At 36.6% G+C, this 26,253-nt stretch overlaps 1 protein-coding gene and 1 long non-coding RNA gene across 6 annotated transcripts in view; one reads left to right on the top strand and one right to left on the bottom strand.

The window, feature by feature from the left end:
* Positions 1-26,253, bottom strand: part of LOC309648892 — a 108,699-nt gene that overhangs the window by 9,851 nt on the left and 72,595 nt on the right. The window lies entirely within an intron of this gene.
* On the top strand, positions 213-15,656 carry ZNF546 (zinc finger protein 546). 5 transcript variants are annotated; one of them, XM_082438029.1, is made up of 7 exons: positions 213-302; positions 892-1,123; positions 4,697-4,783; positions 6,144-6,270; positions 7,334-7,429; positions 8,291-10,213; positions 10,861-15,656. In XM_082438029.1, the coding sequence occupies exons 3-7, from the start codon at positions 4,775-4,777 to the stop codon at positions 10,914-10,916; spliced, it is 2,211 nt and encodes a 736-aa protein (XP_082294155.1). In that variant the 5' UTR covers positions 213-302; positions 892-1,123; positions 4,697-4,774; the 3' UTR covers positions 10,917-15,656. The 5 variants fall into 5 exon arrangements, with proteins under 5 accessions (XP_082294155.1, XP_082294151.1, XP_082294154.1 ...); XM_082438025.1 differs by having other exon boundaries at positions 8,291-15,656; XM_082438027.1 differs by having other exon boundaries at positions 227-302; positions 1,048-1,123; positions 8,291-15,656.

Here is a 26,253-nt window from a genome sequence, read left to right as displayed (position 1 = left end):
GCTCGGCCTCAAGACGGCACCCACGGACGCACTCGGCGGTCAAGACTCTGGAGGTCCGTCGAGGCTCGCACAGCCTGGACAGGTCACCGCTGTGAGCTGTCTCAGCTTACCTCGCGAGGGCGCGGGTCCCCGGCTCCGGGACTGAAGTCGCCCGGTCCTGAGCGTGCCTGCGCCTGCGCACTCACAGCCCAGTCTACCGGCTTCCGGCTGTGGACTACATTTCCCAGAAACCCCAGGGGGTGGTGTAAACTTCCACCCGGAGGGCACCTAGCCGTGCGTACTGGGTTTTTCAGCCACCGCGGGTGAGTTAGTCGAAACCTGGGGAGAAGTTGGTGCTAGGTGAGGCGGAGCAGGACTCGTCTGGGGTAGGGAAAGGGATGGAGCTGTAGCCCAGAGTGAGGAGCCCAGGGCGCATCGTGCCCGCAGCCTCAGGCCTGTATTGGAATGAGGAGAAGAGGGGGGGGGGGGGGAATTGTGTGACTGACTGTGACAGGCTGTGTGTGTGTGTGTGTGCGCGCGCGCGCGCGCCCACGAGTTTCCAGAACCAAGTTGGGCCTCCTGTCGGTGGGCGCGGTTGTCATTCTGATACTGGTGCTTGGCTCAGTGGTGTATGTGACTGACCCACGCTCCTGCTGCTTTCCCCTTCCTTCCCACACAGCCCGGGTGTCTGTACAGACTTTCCCAAGAGGGAAGTCAAATATTGAACCCTAGAATGAAGATTCCCAGAAAGCAAGAAGACACAGTCCTGGGCTTGGGATGGGACTTTTAGAGCTAAAAGTGTCTCCAAGACAAACTCCTGGCTCGAAATGGTGGGAGGGGTTCCTACTTGGAGGCGCTGTGGGCGCTGCTACATTTTTCAGAACCACAGCTTTCCCATATCTCTGATTCTAGGAATCGGCTGTGATTTCAAAGACAGGTTCCAGCCTCCCTGTCTCACCTGGTCATATGTGTGAGGTCGGAGCTGATGTGGCCCTGGAGGGGACCTCTCCGTCTCTCTGTGCTCTAAGAAAGGCCTGAAGAAGGTCTCATGATTTCCTTCTTCCCCAGTCCTGCCATTCTCCCCCAAGAAGTATCCTGAGCAGGAGGGGACAATTGTTGTTGCACATCTAAAAGTACAGATCAGGTGAGTTTCTGCTTCCTCTTTGTTCATAAATGCATCTTTGTTTTTAGTACATGGAAGCATTTGCTTTTCTTTCCATGAAATGTCCAGTGGCCTATTCTAGGCCTTCCTTCCCAATGAATGAGGGGCCGTGCAGGTGGCCCTCTCTCACTCACTTTTTATAATAGTAAGAAATATATATCCTGGAGTCTAAAGTTAAATCTTTGTTTTATTGAGATTAATATTTAAGTGGAATCACATCATTGATCTTCTGCAGAACCTAAGTTTAAAAGTAAGGCAAGATCAGAGGTAGTCTGACTGGTGTCAGTAAGTAAATGACACGGGCATCTGTTTTTTAAGGTGTTTAGAAGCAGGAATGTGAATGGAAGTCTGAGCGTGGAAATCTGTATCATCATGCTCAAGGGTTTCTTCCAAGGAATCAATGGGTTGAGATTTATGTTTATAAAGAGTTTGTCAAAAGAAAAAAAATGTACATATGAGTAAAGTAATATTCATTGTGATGAATGATAATACTCAAATTTTAAATTTTATATGAATGTCATTTACTATTATTGGAATTCAGAGACATTTTACAAGGGTTATATCCAAAGCGATATTTCAGTTGATTATTCAGTGGAGAAAGAGAAAAAGAACCAAACACTGTTCTGTCTGCTTTGCCCAAATTTTCTTATTTAGTCTGCAGATGCCCCTCACCTGACATGTCCATTCAGAGGAGAATTTTGTCAGTAAAAAGTTCTTATTGTATTGAAGAAGAATGTTCAAGAATTGGTAGGCTTTATTATAATGGTCACACTGATCCCCTTACTATTCCCACACATGTCAAACAGATTTGCTTCCAAGAATTTTCAAATATTTTAAAATTGGATATAGATTTATTGTATACTTAAGATTATGGAATTAATGCTCATTTTTTGCAAAAAGAATCAGTTATTCAATTATATTATATGAGGGACTTATAAAAAAGAAAGTTAAACAGCCCCAGCACCACTATTAATACTTTGGGGAGGTTTTTTGTTTTTATACTATGCTTTTTGAATTTTATTTTAGAACATCTCACTCAGATCAAAGTGATAACAAAACTTGTAGTAATAAACAACAAAAATTCCATGAGGAGTGATTTGTTGAGCCAGATTTATTTAGAATTCTACTAGAAGTCTTTTCTTAGGTAATGACATTCTTAGTTCTCCCATAGCCAATTGTAGTGAGTTCTAAAATATATAGATCCCAGCTAGTAGAATTGAAGTTTTGAACCCAAACTCACAATTTCTTTTTTTAAACTTTTTGTTTTATACTGGAGTATAGTTGATTAACAATGTGTTAGTTTCAGGTGTACAGCAAAGTGATTCAGTTATACATATACATGTATCTATTCTTTTTCAAATTCTTTTTGGGGAGGTTCATTTTAGCAAAATTTTTTTCTCTCCAGCTGTATATGTGTGTGTGTGTGTGTGTGCACAGAATAGAAATTATTCTAATTGAACATTCAAAGGACACAGACTCCCCAACTCCTATTTAGAAAAAGTAATTCTACCATAGGTTTCTTATACCTCCATGATTATAGAAAGAGGAGGAAAGTGCCAATGAACCCCTCTAGTTTGACAAACCTTCCAAGTATTTACACCTCCAGACTTATGCCTTTTAGGGCTATATAAATCAATTCAGAGTAACTATTATGGCACAATTTATCAAATAAGATAACCTTCAGATTACACTTGTTTTAGATTTTTAAAGTTGCTTTCACAGGACATAGCAATACCCTCTCCAGTCCAAGTATCTTTTAATGCAAATAACATTTTAGAAGACAGATTTATAATAGTAGAAAACAGAATAAGATGGTAGTAACTATAAATATTCATGTAAATCTTTACATAGGACAGGAGAGTAAGATTGAACCTCTTATTAACGTTCTCCATTTAATACCTTATTAGGATCTTTACTTTAGCTCTATGTTGAAGAATGGTGTCTCTTCTTTGGTAGCTGCAGGGACGAGGAGAGATTTGGTTAGCACTTCCAAGCCTTGCCTCTAAAATATTTAAAATGTCATTATAAAAAAGAGTGGGCCTGAGACTCAAATTTTACTGTAAAAAAAGAAAGTAGAAAATAATTTTATCTAATAACAATACTATCTAACTTTTATTTAGTAATTATATGTCATTAAGTGGTGTCTATGTAATATTCCAACCTTCATGACAACTGTAGGAGGTAGGTGCTATTCTTATCCCTGGTTTATCAATAAACTAACTGAAAAGTTGGTAGTTGTCAGACTAGGACTCACATTCTGGAAGTCTGACAACAGAGTCTGTATTTATGAATGACATTATAATCCCTCCCTTCATTTTACATACTTTTTTGTTTTGTTTTGTTTTTTGGCCGTGCTGTGCTGCTTGCGGAATCTTAGTTCCCTGACCAGGGATTGAACCTGGGCCCTCGGCAGTGAAAGCGCAGAGTCCCAACCACTGGACCGCCAGGGAATTCCCTATAATTCTTTAATTTGCCTGTATCAGTCAGTAATTCATCATGAATGTCTTTCTCCAACATTAATAAGGCCTAGTGTGCCATCATAACTGACCATAAGTTATGTAACCTGTTGCCTCCTGGAGCTATTTATTTTTCTAACAGTTGGTTACTCTGAGTTGTTATATGATAAACATCTTGTGCATGTATCTTAGTGTGCTAAGAAAAACTGCCAAAAATGGAATTTTGGTCAAATAACAGACATAAGGGCTCACAGTATGCTGAATCTCATGATAGTAGTTAGAGGAATACACGCACTGAAACATAGTTACTATCCCTTAAGTTTCTTGTTATACAGCAAATAATATAAAATCAGAGTAGACAGAATAAGCATGAGATAGGAGGTAATAAAGCCACTAGAGAAATTCAGGTCACATGCCTTGGGAATTCATAGGAAGGAGATATTATACCTCTAGCAACCTCTGTCAGGTTTTGACCAAATTATTCTGAGTTCAGAGGAACTCTACGGTAAAAAATGGAATTTAGGCTGTAGGATTCATACCAGCTCTGTCCAGTGGAACTTTCTGTGGTGATGGATATGTTCTGTACTTACATTCTCCAAATGGTAGCTACTAGCCACATGAAGCTATCGAGCACATGAAAGGTGGCTGGTGCAACTGAGACACTGAACTTTATTTAATTTTACTTAATTTAAAATTTTGATTTGATTTAAATAGCCATGTGTGGCTATCATGTTGGATCGTACAACTTCAAAACTTGCAGTTTTTTTTTCTAATGATGTTAGATTCAAAGTGACACTAGTGGAACAGCTACAGATCAACATCATCAGCAATTGGGGTGGACTAGAAACCCTTCTGCTAGAGTGCCTGGTCTGGCTTCATGCAAGAGGCCGCTGCTCTGTGTCTACACTTGTGCAGCTGGTTCCGTGTGGTATAGGAAGGGTTCGGCTTCATCCAAGCTCCCTCTTATCTCTCCTGATTTGTATGTGGGGCACTGTGGGGTGGAAGTAGAAAGAAGGCAAAACAGGATCGTATTAACTTAAGTCATTTGGGGATTTCTTTGAGACACGCCTGGTCTCAAAGCTTCCTCTTCCTCCCCCAGTCCTGGCTTCTCTGGATTCTGTGCTTTTCGAGTGGAGGAAGCCCAAAGAGGAGAACCAGTTCTTGCGGTTCTACAACCATGGCCCATGTAAGTTCACGTTCATCCTCCTTGAGATGTTGTGGTTTTGAATTCATGTGATCATTTTTATTTTCCTGAGACTTCCTTCCTAAGACAACCTGATTGCTGAAGCTGCACCCAGTTGCTCTGATCACGGTGAAGGATGGTGTCATACAGCCTAGTGGCCTCCTCCTTTGCCCCTCTTCTCTCTTTGCCCCTCTTCTCTCTCACCTGTGTTCACCTATTCATCACCTCTCCAAGTGCCCAGTCTCTCTCAGGAGCATTGATGGAGCAGTGATGGATGAAGTTGCTTGAGGGAGATATTTGAACTTCCCTTGTTAGACTCATGATTCTATGACACAGAGATGATGGTCCATTAGACTCCACAGACCTGAGTTTTACAGGCTGATAAGATGGAATTTAGTGTTGAGTGTTCTGCATGTGATGAGATCCCATACCCTGAGAAACTTACAGGGCTAGATTGGAGTGTGACTGAGGCCTGCACGTGGGGATATCAGGGATCTATCCAGGGGGTCCCCAGAGGGATGAATAACAGGACAAAAGTCAATTTTGTGGTTGAGGAGGCTGTGCTGGTCTCTAGTGACGTCAGTGTCATTGTGGATCATCCTACATCAGCATCCTCCAGCTCAGGATCAAGACAAGTGTTCCTGAGGGATGGTGGCAGCAGGTGGGAAGACCCTCCAGATCCCTAATGGGGAATGAAGAAAGGCTAATGGGACTGGGGAAGACCTTAGACATCTTGTCCAAAACAAATGCCTAAATATGACAGAAGGATTAGTCTGATATATCCACAAGATGGATGAATAGCCAGCCGGTAAATAAATTAACTAAAGAGTTTGTCATTTGTTATAACAAGGAAAAATGCTTATGACATTTTCTTGCATAATGATGAACCTGAGTTATAAGGAAATCAAATGTCAATCGCGTCCTATTTTCTAAGATAGAGATTTTAGAGTACTTTTGGGGAAAAACAATTCATTACTTCATTTTTTTTTTTAATTCCTTAAAAAAAAAATTCCTTGAAGGGAAAAGAGAAAGGAACTCACATTTCTTCAGAACTTAGACGGCAGGCACGTGATAGGCAGTGTGCTTATTTATAGGATTTCATTTCATTGGGAACCTTTGATTATTTTATTCATTCATTCGTCCCATGGTATACAGAACATTCTGTTTGTACCAACTGTATTCTTTAAAAGCTTATAGGCACTCCACTTTAGAAATCACTGATTTTCTTATTCTTCCCTACATATCACGGGCTTTAACCTCAGTTTACTGCTTGCTATATCATTGCCTCTTTCTTGCAAAGCAGTTTTCCATCTTGAAAATACATTTAAAACGTTGTTTATGATACATTGGTCTGTCATTTCAGATGTCCTTGTCATTCAGGGACGTGGCCATAGACCTCTCCCAGGAGGAATGGGAGTGCCTGGACCCTGTTCAGAGGGCCTTGTACAGGGATGTGATGTTGGAGAACTACAGCAACTTGGTCTCATTGGGTAAGGATATCTGTGTAAATAACTGACAATCTGTTTTCTGGAATATCAGTTTTCTCCATTGTTGAATTTCAGAGCTCTGTTTTAAGACACCAGCTGAATGTCTGCCCCCTATTTTGAAAGAAATGGTTTGAGCATTATTGGGTTGGAAATAGGCACTTGGTTAAGCATCATCTTCTCCATCCTGCAGTGACCTTCTCTCTTCCCTCTGGCCCTTCCTATAATTGCCTGTTTTTCTAAATTAGTCCTAGATTTGAGTCCCAAGACATTTTCAGAGAAGCCAGGTGTCATATAATGGGTATGCTCAGAATTCCTGTAGCTGCTCTGTGTTCATGTCTGACTCACTTGAAAAGAGATTAGCTAGTCTCAGGGTTTTGTGTTTTTGTGATCAGATGAACCTCTACATTTTATATAGTGGTAAACTGGGTTAACAATATCCATTTAAAATTCAAGCAAACATATCCCATCTGAGAAAAGACGTATTCTCTTCAACCTACTTTGTGCTTGAAAATTCTAGTCTGTGAATTTTGCATTTTCTATTGAAAGGATTCTGAGGAAGAACTTGGAAGTGTTTTAGGAAACAGTATTTTTCTTTTACTTAAAAAAATAATAAGAACAACAACAAAAATAATACTACATGTTAGGCATCCTTGCAAGCCCTTACATATATTAATTCATTTAATTCTCACAAGAGCCCTATGAAGTAGGTAATATTAGGCCCATTTAGATTGATAAAAGCGTAATACACGGAAGCAATAACAGCTGGTGGGTGACAGAGGATCTGAACCCAGACCATAGGGCTCCAGAGTCTGTATCCTCAACCCCTCTCTATACTGCCTTTAAAAGCAGAGCAGACCTTTTCCCTCCCCTGTCTGGCCTCTTTAGTCCTATGACCATGAGTCCATGTAAATGTCAATATTCTTCAATGGCCTTTTTTCATTTTATCAAATACTATGTTGACCTACAATTTAATATAAATGTAACCAAGTCTAAATTAAGTCATTTTGAACTTACGGTTTTTTGTTTGTTTGTTCTAAATCATGTGGCGTTTCTTTCCTGTGAGCAGGATGTTCCTCTCCTAAGCCAGACGTGATTACTTTATTGGAGCAAGAGAGAGAGCCCTGGATGGTAATGAGAGAAGGAACAAGAAGCTGGTATACAGGTCAGTGATGGCAAATCAGGCGAGGGGGATGCCGTCACAAGTTATAGCCCTTTGGGTCAGGGAGAGGCATGGGCCTAAGATGTTGTTTGGAAAGCTCCTTTCAAAGGCCCAAGGCCTGTGGGGAAAAGGCCTGAAATCTGGGAAAACATTCAAATCCTCTCAACACGAGCTCCCATATATAGGACTTGTTTCTATAGATTTTGATTCCGCTTGTCTGGGTCGGTGCCTGAAGAGCAGTATACGTAAGGAACTCCCCTACATCCATCCTAAGTAGGAGGACCACTGACTTAACTTGTTCCTCTAATCACTTATTTTACCCTCTTTTAGAGTCACATCATTAAGTCTTTTGCCTTCTTTCAAATTGCATTACAATTTAGAGTTCTTTAAATCAGGATCCAGCAAACTTAGGCCCAGGGGCCAAACAGTTCACCATCTGCTTTTGTATGGCTCACAGGCTAAAACTGGTTTTTACATTTTTAGTGGTTGAAGAAAATCAGAAGAAGGATATTTTGTGAAACATAAAAATTTTTGAAATTCAAATTTCAGTATCCGTAAATAAAGTGGTACTATAGTATACCTACACTTATTCAATTACATACTGTCTATGGCTGCCTTTGAGCTATAAGAGCAGAGCTGAATAATTGCGACAAAGACATGCCCTACAAAGCCTAAAATTTTTACTCTCTGGCTCTTTACAGAAAAAGTTTGCAGACCCCTGCTCTAAACCTTTTCATCTAATGTGTATTGTTTTTAGTTTGTCTTTTATTTCGACTATGAGATGCAATCCCATATTCTACCCCAACATAGAAAAATCACATCACAGCATTTGTTTCCTTCTTGGTTTTTGTTTTTTTTTTTCAGATTTGGAGTCTAAGTATGTCACCAAGAAGTTATTTCCAGAAAAGGATATTTGTGAAATATATCTGTTTCAGTTGCAGAGAGTGGACAAAAGTAAAACTTACATCCATGAGGATACCATTTTCAGAAATGATTTGCAGTGTAAACATGAGTTTGAGAGACAAGAAGGACATCAAATGAGATGTGCTAGTCAAATGATAATCCAAAAACATATACCTCTTCTTCTGCATCAGAAAATTCATGCTAGAGAGAAATCATATGAATGTAAAGAATGTAAGAAGGCTTTTAGACAACAGTCATACCTTATTCAACATCTGAGAATTCATACTGGTGAGAGACCCTATAAATGTAAGGAATGTGGGAAAGCCTTTTGTCGTGTAGGGGACCTTAGAGTACATCAGACAATTCATGGTGGGGAGAGACCCTATGAATGTAACAACTGTGGAAAGACCTTTAGGCTTCATTATCATCTTACTGAACATCAGAGAATACATTCTGGTGTGAAACCCTATGAGTGTAATGAATGTGGGAAGGCCTTTAGTCGTGTGCGAGACCTTAGAGTACATCAGACAATTCATGCTGGGGAGAGACCTTATGAATGTAAAGAATGTGGGAAGGCCTTTAGACTTCACTATCAGCTCACTGAACATCAAAGAATTCATACTGGTGAGAGGCCTTATGAATGTAAGATTTGTGGAAAGACCTTTAGGGTACAACGACATATTAGTCAACACCAGAAAATTCATACTGGTGTAAAACCCTATAAATGTAATGACTGTGGGAAGGCCTTCAGTCATGGCTCATACCTAGTTCAACATCAGAAAATTCATACTGGTGACAAACCCTATGTATGTAAAGAATGTGGTAAGTCCTTTAGTTTTCATGCAGAACTTACTCGACATCATAGAATTCATACTGGTGAGAAACCCTATGAATGTAAAGAATGTGGGAAAGCCTTTCGTCTCCAAACAGAACTTACTAGGCATTGTAGAATTCATACTGGAGAGAAACCCTATGAATGTAAGGAATGTGGGAAGGCCTTTATTTGCGGCTATCAACTTACTTTACATCTGAGGGTTCATACTGGTGAGATTCCCTATGAATGTAAGGAATGTGGGAAAACCTTCAGTAGTCGCTATCATCTTACTCAACATTACAGAATTCATACTGGTGAGAAACCCTATGGATGTAAAGAATGTGGAAAGGCCTTTCGTCTTCAAGCAGAACTTACCAGACATCACAGAATTCATACTTGTGAAAAACCCTATGAATGTAAGGAATGTGGGAAGGCCTTTATTCGTAGCAATCAACTTATTTCACACCAGCGAATTCACACCAATGAGAACACCTATGAGTGCAAGGAATGTGGGAAGATTTTTAGTCGTCGCTACAATCTTACTCAACATTATAAAATTCATACTGGTGAAAAACCCTATGTATGTAAAGAATGTGGAAAGGCCTTTCGCTTTCAGACAGAACTTACTCAGCATCACAGAATTCATACTGGTGAAAAACCCTATAAATGTAAGGAATGTGGGAAAGCCTTTATTCGTAGCAATCATCTTACTCAACATCACAGAATTCATACTGGTGAGAAACCCTACGAATGTAAAGAATGTGGAAAGACCTTTAGTCGGCACTATCATCTTACTCAACATCACAGAATCCACACTGGTGAGAAACCCTACATATGTAATGAATGTGGGGATGCTTTTATTTGTAGTTATCAACTTACCTTACATCAAAGAATTCACACTGGTGAGATTCCGTATGAATGTAAGGAATGTGGAAAGACCTTTAGTCGCCGATATCATCTTACTCAACATTTTAGACTTCATACTGGTGAGAAACCTTATGGGTGTAAAGAATGTGGGGATGCCTTTCGTCTTCAGGCAGAACTTACTCGACATCACACAATTCATACTGGTGAGAAACCCTATAAGTGTAAAGAATGTGGGAAGGCCTTTAGTGTTAAGTCAGAACTTACACGACATCACAGAATTCATACTGGTGAGAAACCCTATAAATGTAAAGAATGTGGGAAAGCCTTTATTCGTAGTGATCAATTCACTTTACATCAGAGAAATCATATTAGTGAGGAACCCCCATTCATAATGTAAAGAGGATACAGTGGCCTTTAGAAAATGCCTTTTATAACAACAGAATTCATAATTGATTTAAGAAAGTTTTTACTTGTTAGGGAACATATGGGAATCCCTTTTGCTTCATGCTCAAAACTTAACAGCAGTAGATTTATACTATATATATTGATTTAAAGAGTTGAAAAATTACAGCATCACCCAGCCTTGGTTAACTTTAGAGAATGATACTGCTGCAGTACATCTCAAACCAAGATAAAGTGTGCCCCCTCCCCCCTCAAAATTGTTGTTGACCAATACTTTTACAAGATACAATGAAATTAGATCACCAGATACATGAAATTGAAAGAAAAACATACAAAGTGAAAGCCCCCAAGTTTTTATTATTGGACTTAACAGACAAATTAGCTCTGTCATTTTTCTGTAAATGTCTCTAAATATTTGCTCTCGGTGTCTGTACCTTACTCATTGCAGAACAGAAGCAAACAACCTGTGGACCAGCATCAGTACATGGACCACACTTTATATAGCATTGTAACAGAAAGTAATTCTGTTAATGTAACAGATGTGGGAAAAGACTTCAGCCATAGCAAATCTTCACTATAGTTCTCATAATTCCACCCCTGCCTGTGTAGTATTGGCAAGACACTACTCCCCTCTGTGCTTTATTTTATTTTATTCTATTTTACTTTATTTAATTTTTTTTGTGCCTCAGTTTTAAAGTGGTGATTATAGTACCTACCTAATAGTACTTTTGTAAGGATGAAATGTTAATAAAAAACAAAACCTTTAGAAGAGCATTGTTCAATAAATATTATTTTATTATTAGTGATATTAGTAAGATCATGTGAAAGGAAGACCCTGTGAATATAAAGAGTTTGTAAAAACTGTCCACTACCTTTCATTTTGTTTACTTAAATTAATAATTATGGATAAAGTTTAGTAAAATAAACTTTCACTTCTAAAATTCAGAAGTCATTTCTGAAAACTAATGTGAGAAAGAAATCTCTAGAGTTGATGGATATGGAGATTATGAGAGAAAGCTTTTGAAGAATCAGGGAGAGCTGTAATGCTTTTTCTTTTATAATCCATAAAGCAGACATGTTACAGTCTTCTTTTTCTGCCCCAAATTCATGGTAAATTAGAAACTAACAATGAAAAGGCCACTGTCCATTTGGAAAAAAATAAAAGAATAGTACAGGGAACACTGGTATGCCCTCTCTAGATTCAGTGATTGTTAAAACGTTGTCATATTTGGTTTGCTTCTGTATGATTTTTGACATTTTTTGCTGTGGTATTTAAGTATAAATATAGACATTATAACATTTCACCTCTCTGTATATATCATGTAACTCCTAAGAATAAAGGCTGCCTCCTACTTAATCACTATATAACTTCACACCGAAGGAGAGTAACAGCAGTACCATATCCGTAATATTACAGATAGATAAGCAGTGCCTTAACCCAACATATCTAAAAGAATGTCTCTGGGAACAGTAGTATTTAATGGTACTTGAAAAATGTTCTGTGGTCACAGATACTTATGAACTTCTAAATACTAAATCCATTCTAAGAAAAAAATGCTAATTATCACGCTAGCAAAGGACTTAAGAGGCCTACAAAAAGAAAATTTGCTTAACTTAGTTTATCTTACTGTATCTTAAACTTTACTAAGGAAGTCCCATTCACAATACCTAATTTCTTTGGGATGTGAACCCACACTGACAAGGCTGCCATAACTGAAAAACAGTGACCCTAAAGATGGACACTCCAGATAACCATGGCAGATGCTTAGCTATGTTGAGAAAGGAAATGCATGATGTATTTCTCTGCTGCTCACATCTCTTCCTCTGCAGTCAGTTGCTTGCCCTCTGAATGTAGGGCTGATACTTTCTACAAAATTAAAAACCCATTTGGTTTAGTTTTTTATATGAACATACCATGACATATTTAAACCTTCTCTTCTTTTTTAGTGTTTAACAATTTTTCACTATTTCAGATATACTTCAGTGACTATCTCTGTGAGCTGGAATTTCTTTAATTGTACACGTGTGGAAGTAGAACTGCTCATACATTATATATTCTTTCAGTTATGTTAGATATTGCTACATTGATCATAGGTCACATACACTTCCAATTCTATTAGATATTGCCAAATTGTTCTCTTAGACTCCTATCAAATTGAGTATTCCTACAGCCTTATGTTAGGTATAAGTTTTAATAAATATTTTCATAAATTTCAATTTCAGTTGCACATTTTTTCAAACGTGTTTCTTTGCCAATCATTATTCCTTTACTTTGAATTTCCAATTCTTGATTTTCTCCATTATTATTGTTCTGTTGTTTGTTTGTTTTCTAATTGACTGGAATGGCATTCTGGATAGTTCATTTGCAATTATTTTCTCCTACCTTAATTATAGCATTAGTTACGTATCTACTGAACATTCTATTTTTATGAGACAGATTTCTAGGTTATAAATTGTATAATCTGTATAATAAGTTTTATTTATTTTCTAATATTTATGTTTATTACTTTTCTTTTTGCGATAGACTCTTCAGAACAAAATTGAATATTATGGTGATAGCAGTCATCAATTTCTCTGAATTTAATGGAAATTTCCCAACATTTAATCATTTACCATAATGTTCACTCTATTTGGAGATAAATTCTCTTTGTTGCCTCTAAATAATTTCCTTCAATATTTGTAGGGGACCAGAAGAGACCTACTTTGTTTGGTAGTGATTGCTGAATTTTGTCCAAGGCCATTTTGTTATTTATTGGTATAATCTTATGTTTTCTCACCTTAAATTTATTGATGTATTGATTTGTTTTTATTAGTTCCTTGATATAAATTTATTGATGCATTGATTTGTTTTTATTTAAAATTGAATTTTAAACAATTCTGGTCATATACCTTGATTTTTGTCATACTGCTGAAGTACATTTGGTGATATCTTACTTAGAATTTTTCCATCTATAATCATATGTGAGGCAGTATTATCGTTTCCTTTTTCTTTGATAAGATTTTAGTATTCAAATTAACTGTTCTTTAAAAATTAGAAACAACTTGTCTCTAAAATATGCTGAATTTTGTTTTCTATTTTTTGGCCATGCCAATTGGCATGTGGGATCTTAGTTCCCTGACCAGGGATTGAACCTGCACTCCCTGCAGTGGAAGTGCAGCATCTTAATCACTGGACCGCCAGGGAAGTCCCTGTTGAATTTTTATATATTGACTATGTATTTGATATCCTTGCTATAAATTCACTTAGTTCTAGAAGGTTTTTTTTTTTTTATAAATTAGAGTTTTCTATAAACACAATCAAGACACATATCAATACAAAGATAATTCCTTTTTCATTTTCATTTCCTTTTATGTCTTTCAATTGCCTTATTGCACAGGCAAGGACAGTGTTGAAGAAGCACTCAGAATGGACCTTGTTTCTGACCTTAGGGAAAAAGCATTCAATATTTTATCATAAAGTGTTATGTTAGCTGTTCATTTCCATAGATATCCTTATCAGATTGTGAAAGTTTTTTTCATTACTAACTTACTGAGAGCTTTATCATGAACAGTGTTGAATTTTGTCAAATACATAAAAAGCAACTATCGACATGATCTTTTGGTTTCCCTCCATCTTTAATGTGGTGAATCGCTTTGATTAATTTTAGAATGTCATACCAGCCTTGCATTCCTAGCTTATGCCCCATTTGGTCATGATGTATTATCCTTTATATATATATTGCTGAATTCCATTTGCTAATTGTTTTTTGGAGATTTCTGTGGATATGATTATTATTGATATTGATCTGTAATTTTTTTCTTATGATCTCTTTCTCAGGTTTTATTATCAGTTAAGTTGATGTCATAGAGTGAGGTGGAAAGTGTTCTTTATATTCTGAAAGCAATATTGTAAGATTCATATTATTTCTTTCTTAAATTCTGGGTCAAATTGCCATTGAAACCATCTGAGCCTGGAGTTTTCTTTGTGGAAAAGATTTATAGTGTCAACGACAATATATGCCCCCAAATTGAATTTTTATATTACACCAAACTAGTGAAAATGAATTGTAAAAGAGAAAAGTTCCATTTTTAGAGAACATAAAATACATAGCAATAAGTTTAACAAAATGCATGCAGGACTACTGCTTAAAAATTATACAGTTTTGCTGAGAGAAGCTAGAGAATACCTAAATAAATGGAAAGATACGCCATAATCATGGGTGAGAAGACCCAAAAATGTATGAAAGGCAATTCTCCTCAAATTTACCTGTACGTTCAATGGAAGGTAATCAAAATCCCAACAGGCATTTTTGTAGAAGGTGCTAAGTTGATTGTAAAACATATATGGAAATGCAAAGGACTTAGAATGCTTAGATAATATTTTAAAAGAGGAACAATGCTGAGGGATTTATACTACCTGAACTCAAGGTTTAATATGCAGCTAGAATAATCAAGACAATGTGGTATTGGTATAATGATAAACAGATAAGTGGAACAAAATAGAGAATCAAGAAATAGATTTACACTTATACAGTCATTTGATTTTCCTTAAAAATTTCAAGGCAATTCAGTGGGGGAAAGGACAGTTCTTTCAACAAATGGTGCTGGAACAACTGGCTAAACTTGGTAGGGAAGTTAACCTCAACCTATACCTAACAGCATACAAAAATTTAAATTGAAGTGGATCATAGATATAAACAACTATAAATTCTGACCTAAGCAAAAAAGAAAAGACCAGAACCAGAAATATGAAAAGTATAAAGGAAAGACTTTATGGGTAAAGGCAAACATACAGTAAACTTGGTAGATCAATCACTTATAAAGCTAGTTGGAAGGTTAGAAGGCAAAACTAGTAAAATCATCTATATCCACAATAATTAGTGAAGGGATACACAAAAGAAAAAGATGTAAAATATGATGTTAAAAAATTAAACATTGAGTGTGTTAAAAAGGCAGAATTGTTAGAATGTGTTTGAACATAAGAGATCATTGACTTAATATATTCAGATAGATAGATGATAGAAAGATAGGTAGGTAGATAGATGATAGATAGATTCCCATCATAACCACAAACCAAGAATATATAAAGGATACAAAGAGAGAAAAAAGAGAAAGGAATCCAAACACAACACTAAAGATAGTCATCAAATTACAAGGGGAAGAGAACAAACGAAGGAGACAGGAACAAAAAAAGAACTACAAAAACAACCCTAAAACAATTAACAAAATGGCAGTAAGTACGTACCTATCAACAATTACTTTAAATGTAAATGGAATAAAGGCTCCAATCAAAAGACATAAAGTGGCTAACTGGATACAAAAACGAGACCCATAAATGCTGCTACATGAGACTTCAGATCTAAGGACACACAGACTGAAGGTGAGGGAATAGTAAAAGCTATTCCATGCAAATGGAAATGAAAAGAAGGCTGGGATAGCAATACTTATATCAGACAAAGTAGACTTTAAAACAAGATTGTAGGGACTTCCCTGGTGGTGCAGTGGTTAAGAATCCACCTGCCAATGCAGGGAACACAGGTTTGATCCCTGGTCTGGGAAGAACCCACATGCCATGGAGCAACCAAGGCCACGCACCACAACTACTGAGCCTGTGCTCTAGAGCCTGCGAGCCACAACTACTGAGCCCATGCACCCTAAAGGCTGTGCTCTGCAACAAAAGAAGCCAGTGCAATGAGAAGCCCACACACCTCAACGAAGAGTAGCCCCCACTCGCCGCAACAAGAGAAAGACTGCATGCAGCAAAGAAGACCCAAAGCAGCCCAAAAAAATAATAAATTAAAAAAAAAAAAGATTGTAACGAGACAAAGCACATTACATGTTGATAAAGGGATCAATTCAACATGAGATGTAACAATTGTTAATATATATGTAACCAACAGAGGAGCACCTAAATACATAAAGCAAATATTAACAGACATAAAGGGAGAAATTGAAGCTTGCACATTAATAGTAGGGGACTTTAACACCCCACTGAAGAGATCATCCAGACAGTAAATCAATAAGGATACATTGCCTTAAATGACACATTAAAGCATACGAACTTAATAGATATATACAGAACATTCCATCCAAAAGCAGCAGAATACATATTATTTTCAAGTGCACGTGGAACATTCTCCAGGGCAGATCACATGCTAGGCCACAAAACGTCACAATAAAGTTAAGAATATTGAAATCATACCAAGCATCTTTTCCAACCACAATGATACAGAACTAGAAGTCGAATACATGAAAAAAAAACCCTGCAAATAAACACAAACACATGGAGGCTAAACAATATTCTCCTAAACAACCAATGGGTCACTGAAGAAATCAAAGAGGAAATCAAAAAATACCTCGATAGAAATGAAAATGGAAACACATTCCAAAATCTGTGAAACACAGCAAATGCAGTTCTAAGAGAGAAATTTATAGTGATGCAAGCCTACCTCAGGAAACAAGAAAAATGTCAATCTAGTCTTACACATAAAGAAACTAGAAAAAGAAGAACAATCAAAATCCAAAATTAGTAGAAGGAAAGAAATAATAAAGATCAGAGTAAAAATAACTGAAATAGAGACAAAAGACAATATAAAAGATCAATGAAACTAACAGGTAGTTCTTTGAAAAGATTTCGCTAAGTGAAACAAGTCGGACAGAGAAAGACAAATACTATATGATATCATTTGTATGTTGAATCTAAAAAGTACAACAAACTAGTGAGTACAACAAAAAAGAAGCAGACTCACAGATAAAAAGAACAAACTAGTGGTTAGTTACCAGTGGGGAGATGGGGAGAGGGAAAATATAGGGGTGGGAGAGTGGGATGTACAAATTATTGGGTGTAAAATAGGCTACAAGGATGTATTGTACAACACAAGGAATATAGCCAATATTTTATAAAAACCTGTAAATGGAGTGTGACCTTTAAAAATTGTTTAAAAAATTAAAAAAAATTTTTTTCATCATCACATTGTACACCTTAAGCTTACACACTGTTTCATGTCAATTATATCTCAATAAAGCTGTAGAAAAGAGCAAACTGTAAAAGCAGGAGGCAAAACAGCCTGAGGTGAGGAAGTGTAGGTTCTCTGGGGAGCTGCTCTGAAGTCAGATTTTATCAAGTCCTGTGGTAATTTCAATCAGATGAGTGAAAACTAACTTTGATCACTTTTCTGGATTCTGAAGTTAACTTTATGATGCAGTTCAACTGGGGAAAATGTACATCCCCAAATGGTGACTTTGCACTCAGATGGTGATAAGTTTACCAGGAGAATCATTCTGCATCTAGGAGAGCAATTTGTTGCTCCTCTGGGCGCATCAAGATGATCCCCAATAAACATGGTCATGAAGACAGCAGGTGACAAGGTGATGCACTGGGAGAAGTTTTGCCATCTCATCCCTGATATACAGTCTGCCAGTCAAACCCAGTTTTTCAAGATGTTCCACATTCTTGAGGAAGCCAACTGCTTTTAGTAAGGATCTGTGTCACTCAGCCTTGAGAATGAGATGGAGGTATGAAGACATTTTCAATATTCCCATTGCTCATCCTAAGCTTTTTTACAGAGACTTCCAGTTTTTTCAGATTTAACCTTCTGTTAATTTTCTGTTTGACATAAGTATACTTTATCTTGTTTCTTACATTATTGTCCCTATTTCTCCCTTCCTTCATATATGTTGTTTTACTATCTTCATTTTTTTCATTTTTTATTCTTTAGTCTCTCTTACAGCTCCAGTACTGTTTCATTGTCTTGATCAATTTTGTTTCCTTTAAAAACTGTATCACACTTTCTTCATTGTATGTTGACTTTTCAGTTTATTAGTAACTATTTGAAAATTCCATATATTCCATGAATTGGCTGATATCTCCCCTTACTTATGTTTTCTTTTATGTCTCTTCTTTATTCTCTACACCTTAATTGATATTTATTTACATTTGATACATTTACCTCTCAATTTCAATACTTGACCTCTTTTCTAATCATCTTATCCTTGCTTTTGTTTCCCTGCATCGTTTTTATATATAATACCCCTTTCCTCAAGTTATTGTACATCATTTTCAGTTAAAAATGCTTTAATCACATTTCGCTAATTTATAACATTGCTTCCTCTTAGAGGTTTTACACATTTGTTAACATATATTAAATCCTTTGTTCAACATATTTTAGGCTATTTAAATGGTTTCATTGTTTATATTGCATTTAAAAACTATCTTCATTCTGACATATAGAAATCCAAATGACTTTTATACTAACTTTGCGGCAAGTGGGGGCCACTCTTCATGGCGGTGTGTGGGCCTCTCACTATCGCGGCCTTTTTCTTGTTGCGGAGCACAGGCTCCAGACGTGCAGGCTCAGTAGTTGTGGCTCATGGGCCTAGTTGCTCCGTGGCATGTGGGATCTTCCCAGACCAGGGCTCAAACCCGTGTCCCCTGCATTGGCAGGCAGATTCTCAACCACTGCACCACCAGGGAAGCCCGAAGGGACACAAATGGAAAGTTATTCCATGTTCATAAATTGGAATAATTAATATTGTTAAAATGTCCATATTACACAAAGTGATTTACAAATTTGATGCAATCCCTATCAAAATTCCAATGGCTCTTTTCACAGAAATAGAAAACACAATCCTAAAATTCATACAGAAATAAAAAGATTCTGAATAGCCAAAGCAATCTTCGGTAAGAAGAACAAATCTGGAGGCATCACATTTCTGACTTCAAATTATATTGTATTATAAAACTACAGTAATCAAACAGTATAATACTGGCACAAAAACATATAGACTAGTAGAACAGAATAGAGAGCCCAGAAACGAACCCATGCTTATATGGGGAATTAATCTAGACAAAAGAGGCAGAGATATATATTGGGGAAAAGACAGCCCCTTCAATAAACGGTGTTGAGAAAACTGAACAGCTACATGCTAAGGAAACTGGACTACTTTCTCACACCATATACAAAAATAAACTCAAAATGGATTAAAGACTTAAATTTAAGACCAGAAACCATAAAACTCCTAGAAGAAAACATAGGCAGTAAGCTCTTTGACATCGGTCTTAGCAATATGGGGGGAGGGGTGGATAATGTCTCCTCAGGCAAGGGAAACAAAAACAAAAATAAACAAATGGAACCACATCAAACTATAAAGCTTTTGCACAGCAAAGGAAACAATCCACAAAACAAAAAGGATCCTACTGAATGGGAGAAGATATTTGCATATGATATATCCGATAAAGGGTTAATATCCAAAAATATACAAAGAACTCATACAACTCAACATCAAAAAAACAAGCAACCCCATTAAAACATAGGCAGGGAACCTGAATAGACATTTTTCCAAAGAAGACATACAAATGGCCAACAGACACATGAAAAGATGCTCAACATCACTAACCTTTAGGGGAATGCAAATCAAAACCACAATGAGATATCACCTAACACCTGCCAGAATGGCTAATATCAAAAAAGACAACAAATAATAAGTGAAGTCCCAACATTTTAAATTTAAGGCTCAGTCTATCCCATACCTGTATCCACACAACTGAGCAAGACTAAGCAAAGAAAAAAAGCTCAATGATCTTACTTCAAGTTCATGATCATTCACCTCATGAAGATACTTAGAGTTGAGTGACAGTTATCAAGTCTGGGATTTGATTTTTCCCTACTTGGAAGCTAATAAAGGTAGCCAGTTATGTTTCATGGATGCTGTCAGAAGACATCAGACTCCTGAGTAAGAAACAAAGGGATTTATTACTCATGCCTTGGAAAGCAGCTTTAATATCAGCATATTTTGCATTGGTTCCCCTTGCCCCCAAGTCCCCGGAGGAGAATATGGATATGTCTAGATGAACACCTGCTCATGCAGCCAGCTGTGTTACAGGATAAGAACACTGAGCTTTAAGAACCTGCTGTTTTATAGCAAAGTGTAAGCAAGCCTGCTCTTTGTCCCAAAGGGAGACCTCATCCCTCACAGTGCTCAGTGCAAACACAACCCTGAGAAATAGCCCAAATTAAAAGAGATCCTGGGCTTCCCTGGTGGTGCAGTGGTTAAGAATCCTCCTGCCAATGCAGGGGATACGGGTTCGAGCCCTGCTGTGGGAAGATCCCACATGCCGCGGAGCAACTAAGCCCATGCGTCACAACTACTGAGCCTGCGCTCTAGAGCCCGCGAGCCACAACTACTGAGCCTGTGTGCCACAACTACTGAAGCCCACATGCCTAGAGCCCATGCTCCGCAACAAGAGAAGCCACCACAATGAGAAGTCAGCGACCACAACGAAGAGTAGCCCCCCACTCGCCACAACTAGAGAATGCCTGCGCAGCAACAAAGACCCAATACAGCCAAAAATAAAAACAAATTAATTAATTAATTAAAAAAAAAAAGAGATCCTTGCATTCTTGGCACATTCAGCAAGACATGAAGGAGTGTGAGACTCCCATGGAGGACTTTATCTCCCAATAGCAGTCATACAATATTCTCACATCTCATTCACCCATCTTCTCTCCTAAATGACTACTACTTAACCTCTCGTCTTTCTTCCAAACTCCAACCTCCCCCCATGTTTTTACTCTCAGCTTATGACCTTGCAACCAAAAAAAAAAAAATTCTACAACTTCTTACTATGTCAACTAGCAATCTAAGTGGATATGTGTCCATATATTCTTTCTTACTGCCTGTTACTGACGATGAACTATTCATGTTCTTGACTAAGGCAAATCCCACCAGAACTAAAAGGAGAAACAGAAAAATCCACATAGCGGGGGATTTTAACACATATCTTAATAGATAATAAAACAATCAGACAAATAATCATCCGGGATATATAATATCTGAACAATGCAATTAGCAAACATGACTTAATTGCTGTACAAAGAACACTGAACAAATCAACGAAAGACTACATCTGCTTTTCAACTGCACAAAAATGTTTACCAAAATTAATCATAACCTGGGTCATTAAGCAAACCTTGACAAAGGTCAAAGGACTGAAAAAAATACAAAGTATGTTCTCTAGCCTTGGTGGAATTGAGTGAGAAATAACAAAAAGGTAACTAGAAAATCCACAACTCTTTGGAAATTAAGCAATACCTTGGTAAATAAAACATAAGTCAACGGAGAAGACAAAAGGGAAATTGAAAATATTTTCAATTGAATGATAAATATATGGCATACCAACTTGTGGGAGACAGCTAGAGCATGTAGAGCTCAATTTATAACCTTAAAGAAACATTTTTTAAAAGAAGAAAAGCAGAAAATTGTATGCTCTCATCACCAGAAGCTAAAAAAAAAAGGGAATAGCAAATCAAGTCAAAGAACACATAAAAAGGGAATGACAATGACACAGATAAGAGCAGAAGTCAGTGAAGTATAAAACAAATATATAATATTGTAATAACCTTTAATGGGAAAGAATCTGAAAAAGAATACATATATGTATATATATATATATTCAGAATATATATATTTCTGAATATATATATACACACTCTGAATATAAGTGACTCAGTGTATAAATGAATCACTTTGCTGTACACCAGAAATTAACACAACAGTGTAAATCAACAATACTTCAATTAAAAAAAAAACAAATATACACTAGAGAATTTTAAAAATTAACACAATTGAAAAATCTCTAGCAATGTATATGAAAGGAAGAAAGGAAGGAAGGGAGGGCGGAAAATTTATCAATATCAGGAATGATAAAGGGGACCTGAATACAGACCCTATAGACATTTTTAAAGATAATGAGAATTCAGTAAACAACTTTTCAATATTTGACAACTTAAATGCCCAATTTTCTTGAAAAATAAAACCTATGAAAATTGACACAAAAATAAATAGAAACTCTGAATTCTCCTAACTCTATTAAGGAAATTGGACCACCATTTTTCAACTTTCCCACAAGAAAACTCCATGCCTGGACTGCTTCACCAGTGATTTCTTCTCAACATTTAGGAAAGAAATAACATCAGACTTATACAAACTCACTGAGAGAAGAGAAAGGAGGAAACACTTCCCAACTCATTCTAAAAGTTCAGTAATTCTGATAATAAAACCTGACAAGGACATTTCAAGATTCACCTCATAAACATAGATGTAAAGATCCTTGTTAAAATATTAACAAATCAAAAAATATATAAAAAGCATAACATATCATGACCAAGAAGGGTATGTTCAAGAATGCAAATCCTTGGACTTCCCTGGCAGTCCAGTGGTTAAGACCCCGTGCTTCCAGTTCAAGGGGGGCACGGGTTTGATCCCTGGTCGGGGAAGTTCTGCAAGCCACAGGGTGCAACCAAAAAAAAAAAAAAAAGAGCAAAACCCTTACAAATAAGAACAGAAGAAACCTTCCTTATTCTTACAAATATCATCTAAAATTTCTATAGCAAATCATAATTAATGGTGAATTATTATAATTAATGGTGAAAATTGAAAGCTTTCCCCCCTAAGATTAGAATTAAGCAAGTATGCCCATTCTCACCACTTTGTTGAAGGCCCCATCTAATGCATTTAAGGCAAAACAAATGAATACAGGCATATAGATTAAATGAAAATAAATAAACTTGTTATTATTCACAGATGACATGATAATGCACATAGAAAATAAGACTCTACAGCAATATGTTATACTTTAGCAATGTTAATTTAGCTGAATTCAAATTCAAAACACAAAGCTGATTTTATTTCTATGCACTTTCCAAAGAAATATAAAATGAAAATTTTAAAGTGATGCCATTTAGAATAGCATCGAAAACATCAAATATCTAAGAAAGCATCTAACAAACAATGTATAAGATCTCTACACTGAAAAACCACAAATCACTCCTGAGAAAAATCAAATAAGAACTAAATGAGTGGAGGATATACTGTGTTTATAGATTGAAATGCTCAGTTTTTTAGAATATCAATTCTGCCAAACTGACCTATGTATTCGATGCAATCCCAGGCAAAACTCCAGCAGGATTGTTTGTGAAAATTTATAAGCTGATTCTAAAAGTGTATATGGAATGTAAAGAGCAAAGAATGACTAAGGCAAGACTGAAGAAAAAGAACAAAGCGGCAGGGCTTATTACAAAGCTATTACAATTAAGATAATGGGATAGAGAAACAAGGATAAACAGATCAATGGAAGAGAGTAGAGAGTCTAGAAACTGACCCACAAATATATTGCCACCTGATTAATGATTAAAGAGACCTGAAGTACACTGCAAGTACCTAAATGGTGCCTGGATGGTTGGCTAGCCATAAGAAAAGAAAGTCTTTGACAGCTGCCTCACGTCATCCACATCAATGAAATTATATATATTATATATGTAGATGTGAAAGTATAAACAATAAAAGTTTTAGATGAAAGCAGATAAAACTATGATAATAACCTTGGAGTATGCAAAGATTTCCTTAACAGGAAACCGAAAGCACCAACTTAAGGGGTAAAATAATACAACGGACTACTTTAAAATTAAGAAATTCTGTTTAGAAGATAAATGAATAAGAAACTGATAAGGCAAAGAGTGGAAGAAGATACACTGAATATATCCTACAATGGACTCGTACTGAGAATGTATAAAGATTTCTTAATGATGGATAAGAAAAAGGGAGGTAATCAATAGAAAAAAATAATATTTTTAGAAAGAACCTCACAAAAGAAGACAGCCAAATGACAAAAAATATATACAAAGATTTTTAACTTAAGTAGTCATAGGGAAATTAAAATTAAATCATAGTGTGATATCACCCATCAGTGTGGCTAGAATGAAAAAATAGGCAATACCAAATATTGGGGGAATATTTGGAGCAACAGAATTCTCAAATGCTGCTGATGAAAATATCAATTTACTGGTACAACCACTTTGGAAAACTCTTTGGCATTGTCTACTAAAGCTAAGATATACCTACCAAATGATCCAGCAATTTTCCTCGAGCTATATTCTCAGAAGAAATTCAGGTATACAAGTCCCCAAAGACATGTACAAACATATTCCTAACAGCACTATTCTAATAGCCAAATCCGGAAACAAGCCAAATGAACATGTACATTAGAAAGATTAAGTTGTCTTCAATCTATACATTGGAATAATATGCAGATATGAGAATAAAATATCTTCAACGACATGCAATAACACATGTGAGTTTCAGAATAATAATGTTGAGCCATGGAAGTCAGATACAACGGAGTATACAAGCTGTCTTTCCATTTACACAAAGGTCAAATACAGTCAAACTAAACTATGGTGTTAGAAATCTAGATAGTGGTTAGCTTTGGGATTAGCGACTCTATTATAGCATAAAAATAGATACAGATCTTCCTCAACTTATGTAGGTTTACATCCCAATAAGCCGATCATAAGTTGAAAATATAAGTTGAAAATACATTTAATACACCTAACCTACCAAACATCATAGCTTAGCCTAGCCTACCTTAAAAGTGGTCAGAACACTTACATTAGCCTACAGTTGGGCAAAATCATCTAACACAAAGTCTATTTTATAATAAAGTGTTGAATATCTCATGTAATTTATAGAATACTGTACTGAAATTGAAAAGCAGGATGGCTGTATGGGTACAGCATGGTTGTAAGTGTTCCAGTTGTTTATCCTTGTGATGGCGGGGCTGGCTGGAAGCGGAGGCTCCCTGCATCATGTGAGAGTATTATCCCGCATATCACTATCCAGGAAAAAGATCAAAATTCAAAATTCAAAGAACACTTTCTAGCGAATGCAATTTGCTTTCACACCATCTTAACATTGAAAAATTGTAAGTCAGGACTGTACTGGGATGTTGGTATTATTCTGTTTCTTCATCTGGGTTTTGGTTTCAGGAGAGTGTTCAAATGGTGAAAATGTAATGGTCTGCAGACTTATGATTTGGACCTTTTTCCTTATGAATGTTATACTGCCATAAAATTGGTGGGGAAAAAAAAGACATCAAGTCAAATAAATAAGAGCCTGGAACTTTTATAAATCTCATCGGTGCTAGAAGCCAGCACAGAAATAACAGGACAATAAAGACTTGTGTTTGCCAAAAAAGAAAAAAGGCAAATGCATAAAAATCTATGCAAATTTGAACAATGCTCACCACGTCCACTACGATGACACTAGTCCATCGTACCTCCCCTGGATTATTACAGTTTGCCTTCTAAATGACCTCTAGTCTCCTGCTTTGATCTCCAGAGCGAGAAGAAGGAGGAACATCATTGTATCTGTTAGGATTCAATCAGAGAAGCAGAACCACTGGGAGGGATATGGAATAGGAGATTTCTTATAAGAATTAGACCTTTCGAGGGAGCCCTCCTACACTGTTGGTGGGAATGTAAATTGGTGCAGCCACTATGGAGAACAGTTCCTTTAAAAAAAACTAAAAATTGAGTTACCATATGATCCAGCAATCACAGTCCTGGAAAAGACAAAAACTCTAATTTAAAAAGATACATGCACCCCAATGCTCATTGCAGCATTATTTAAAATAGCCAAGATATGGAAGCAACCTAAATGTCCATTGACAGATGAATGGATAAAGAAGATGTGGTATGTATATACAATGGAATATTACTCATCCATAAAAAAGAATGGAATAATGCCATTTGCAGCAACATGGATGGACTTAGAAACTATCATATTAAGTAAAGTAAGTCAAACAGAGAAAGACAAATATCAAATGATATCACTTATATGTGGAATCTTAAAAAAATGATGCAAATGAACTTATTTACAAAACAGAAATAGACTCACAGACATAGAAAAAAAAGTAGGGTTACCAAAGGGGAAGGGGAGGGGGATAAATTAGGACTTTGGAATGTACAGATACACACTACTATATATAAAATAAACAACAAGCACCTACTGTTATAGCACAGGGAAC

The sequence above is a fragment of the Balaenoptera physalus genome, assembly GCF_965194825.1.
Source record: "Balaenoptera physalus genome assembly, chromosome: 19".
NCBI lineage: Eukaryota > Metazoa > Chordata > Mammalia > Artiodactyla > Balaenopteridae > Balaenoptera > Balaenoptera physalus.
The sequence above is the reverse complement of the archived record's forward strand: the minus strand, read 5'-3'. Positions and strand labels throughout refer to the sequence as shown.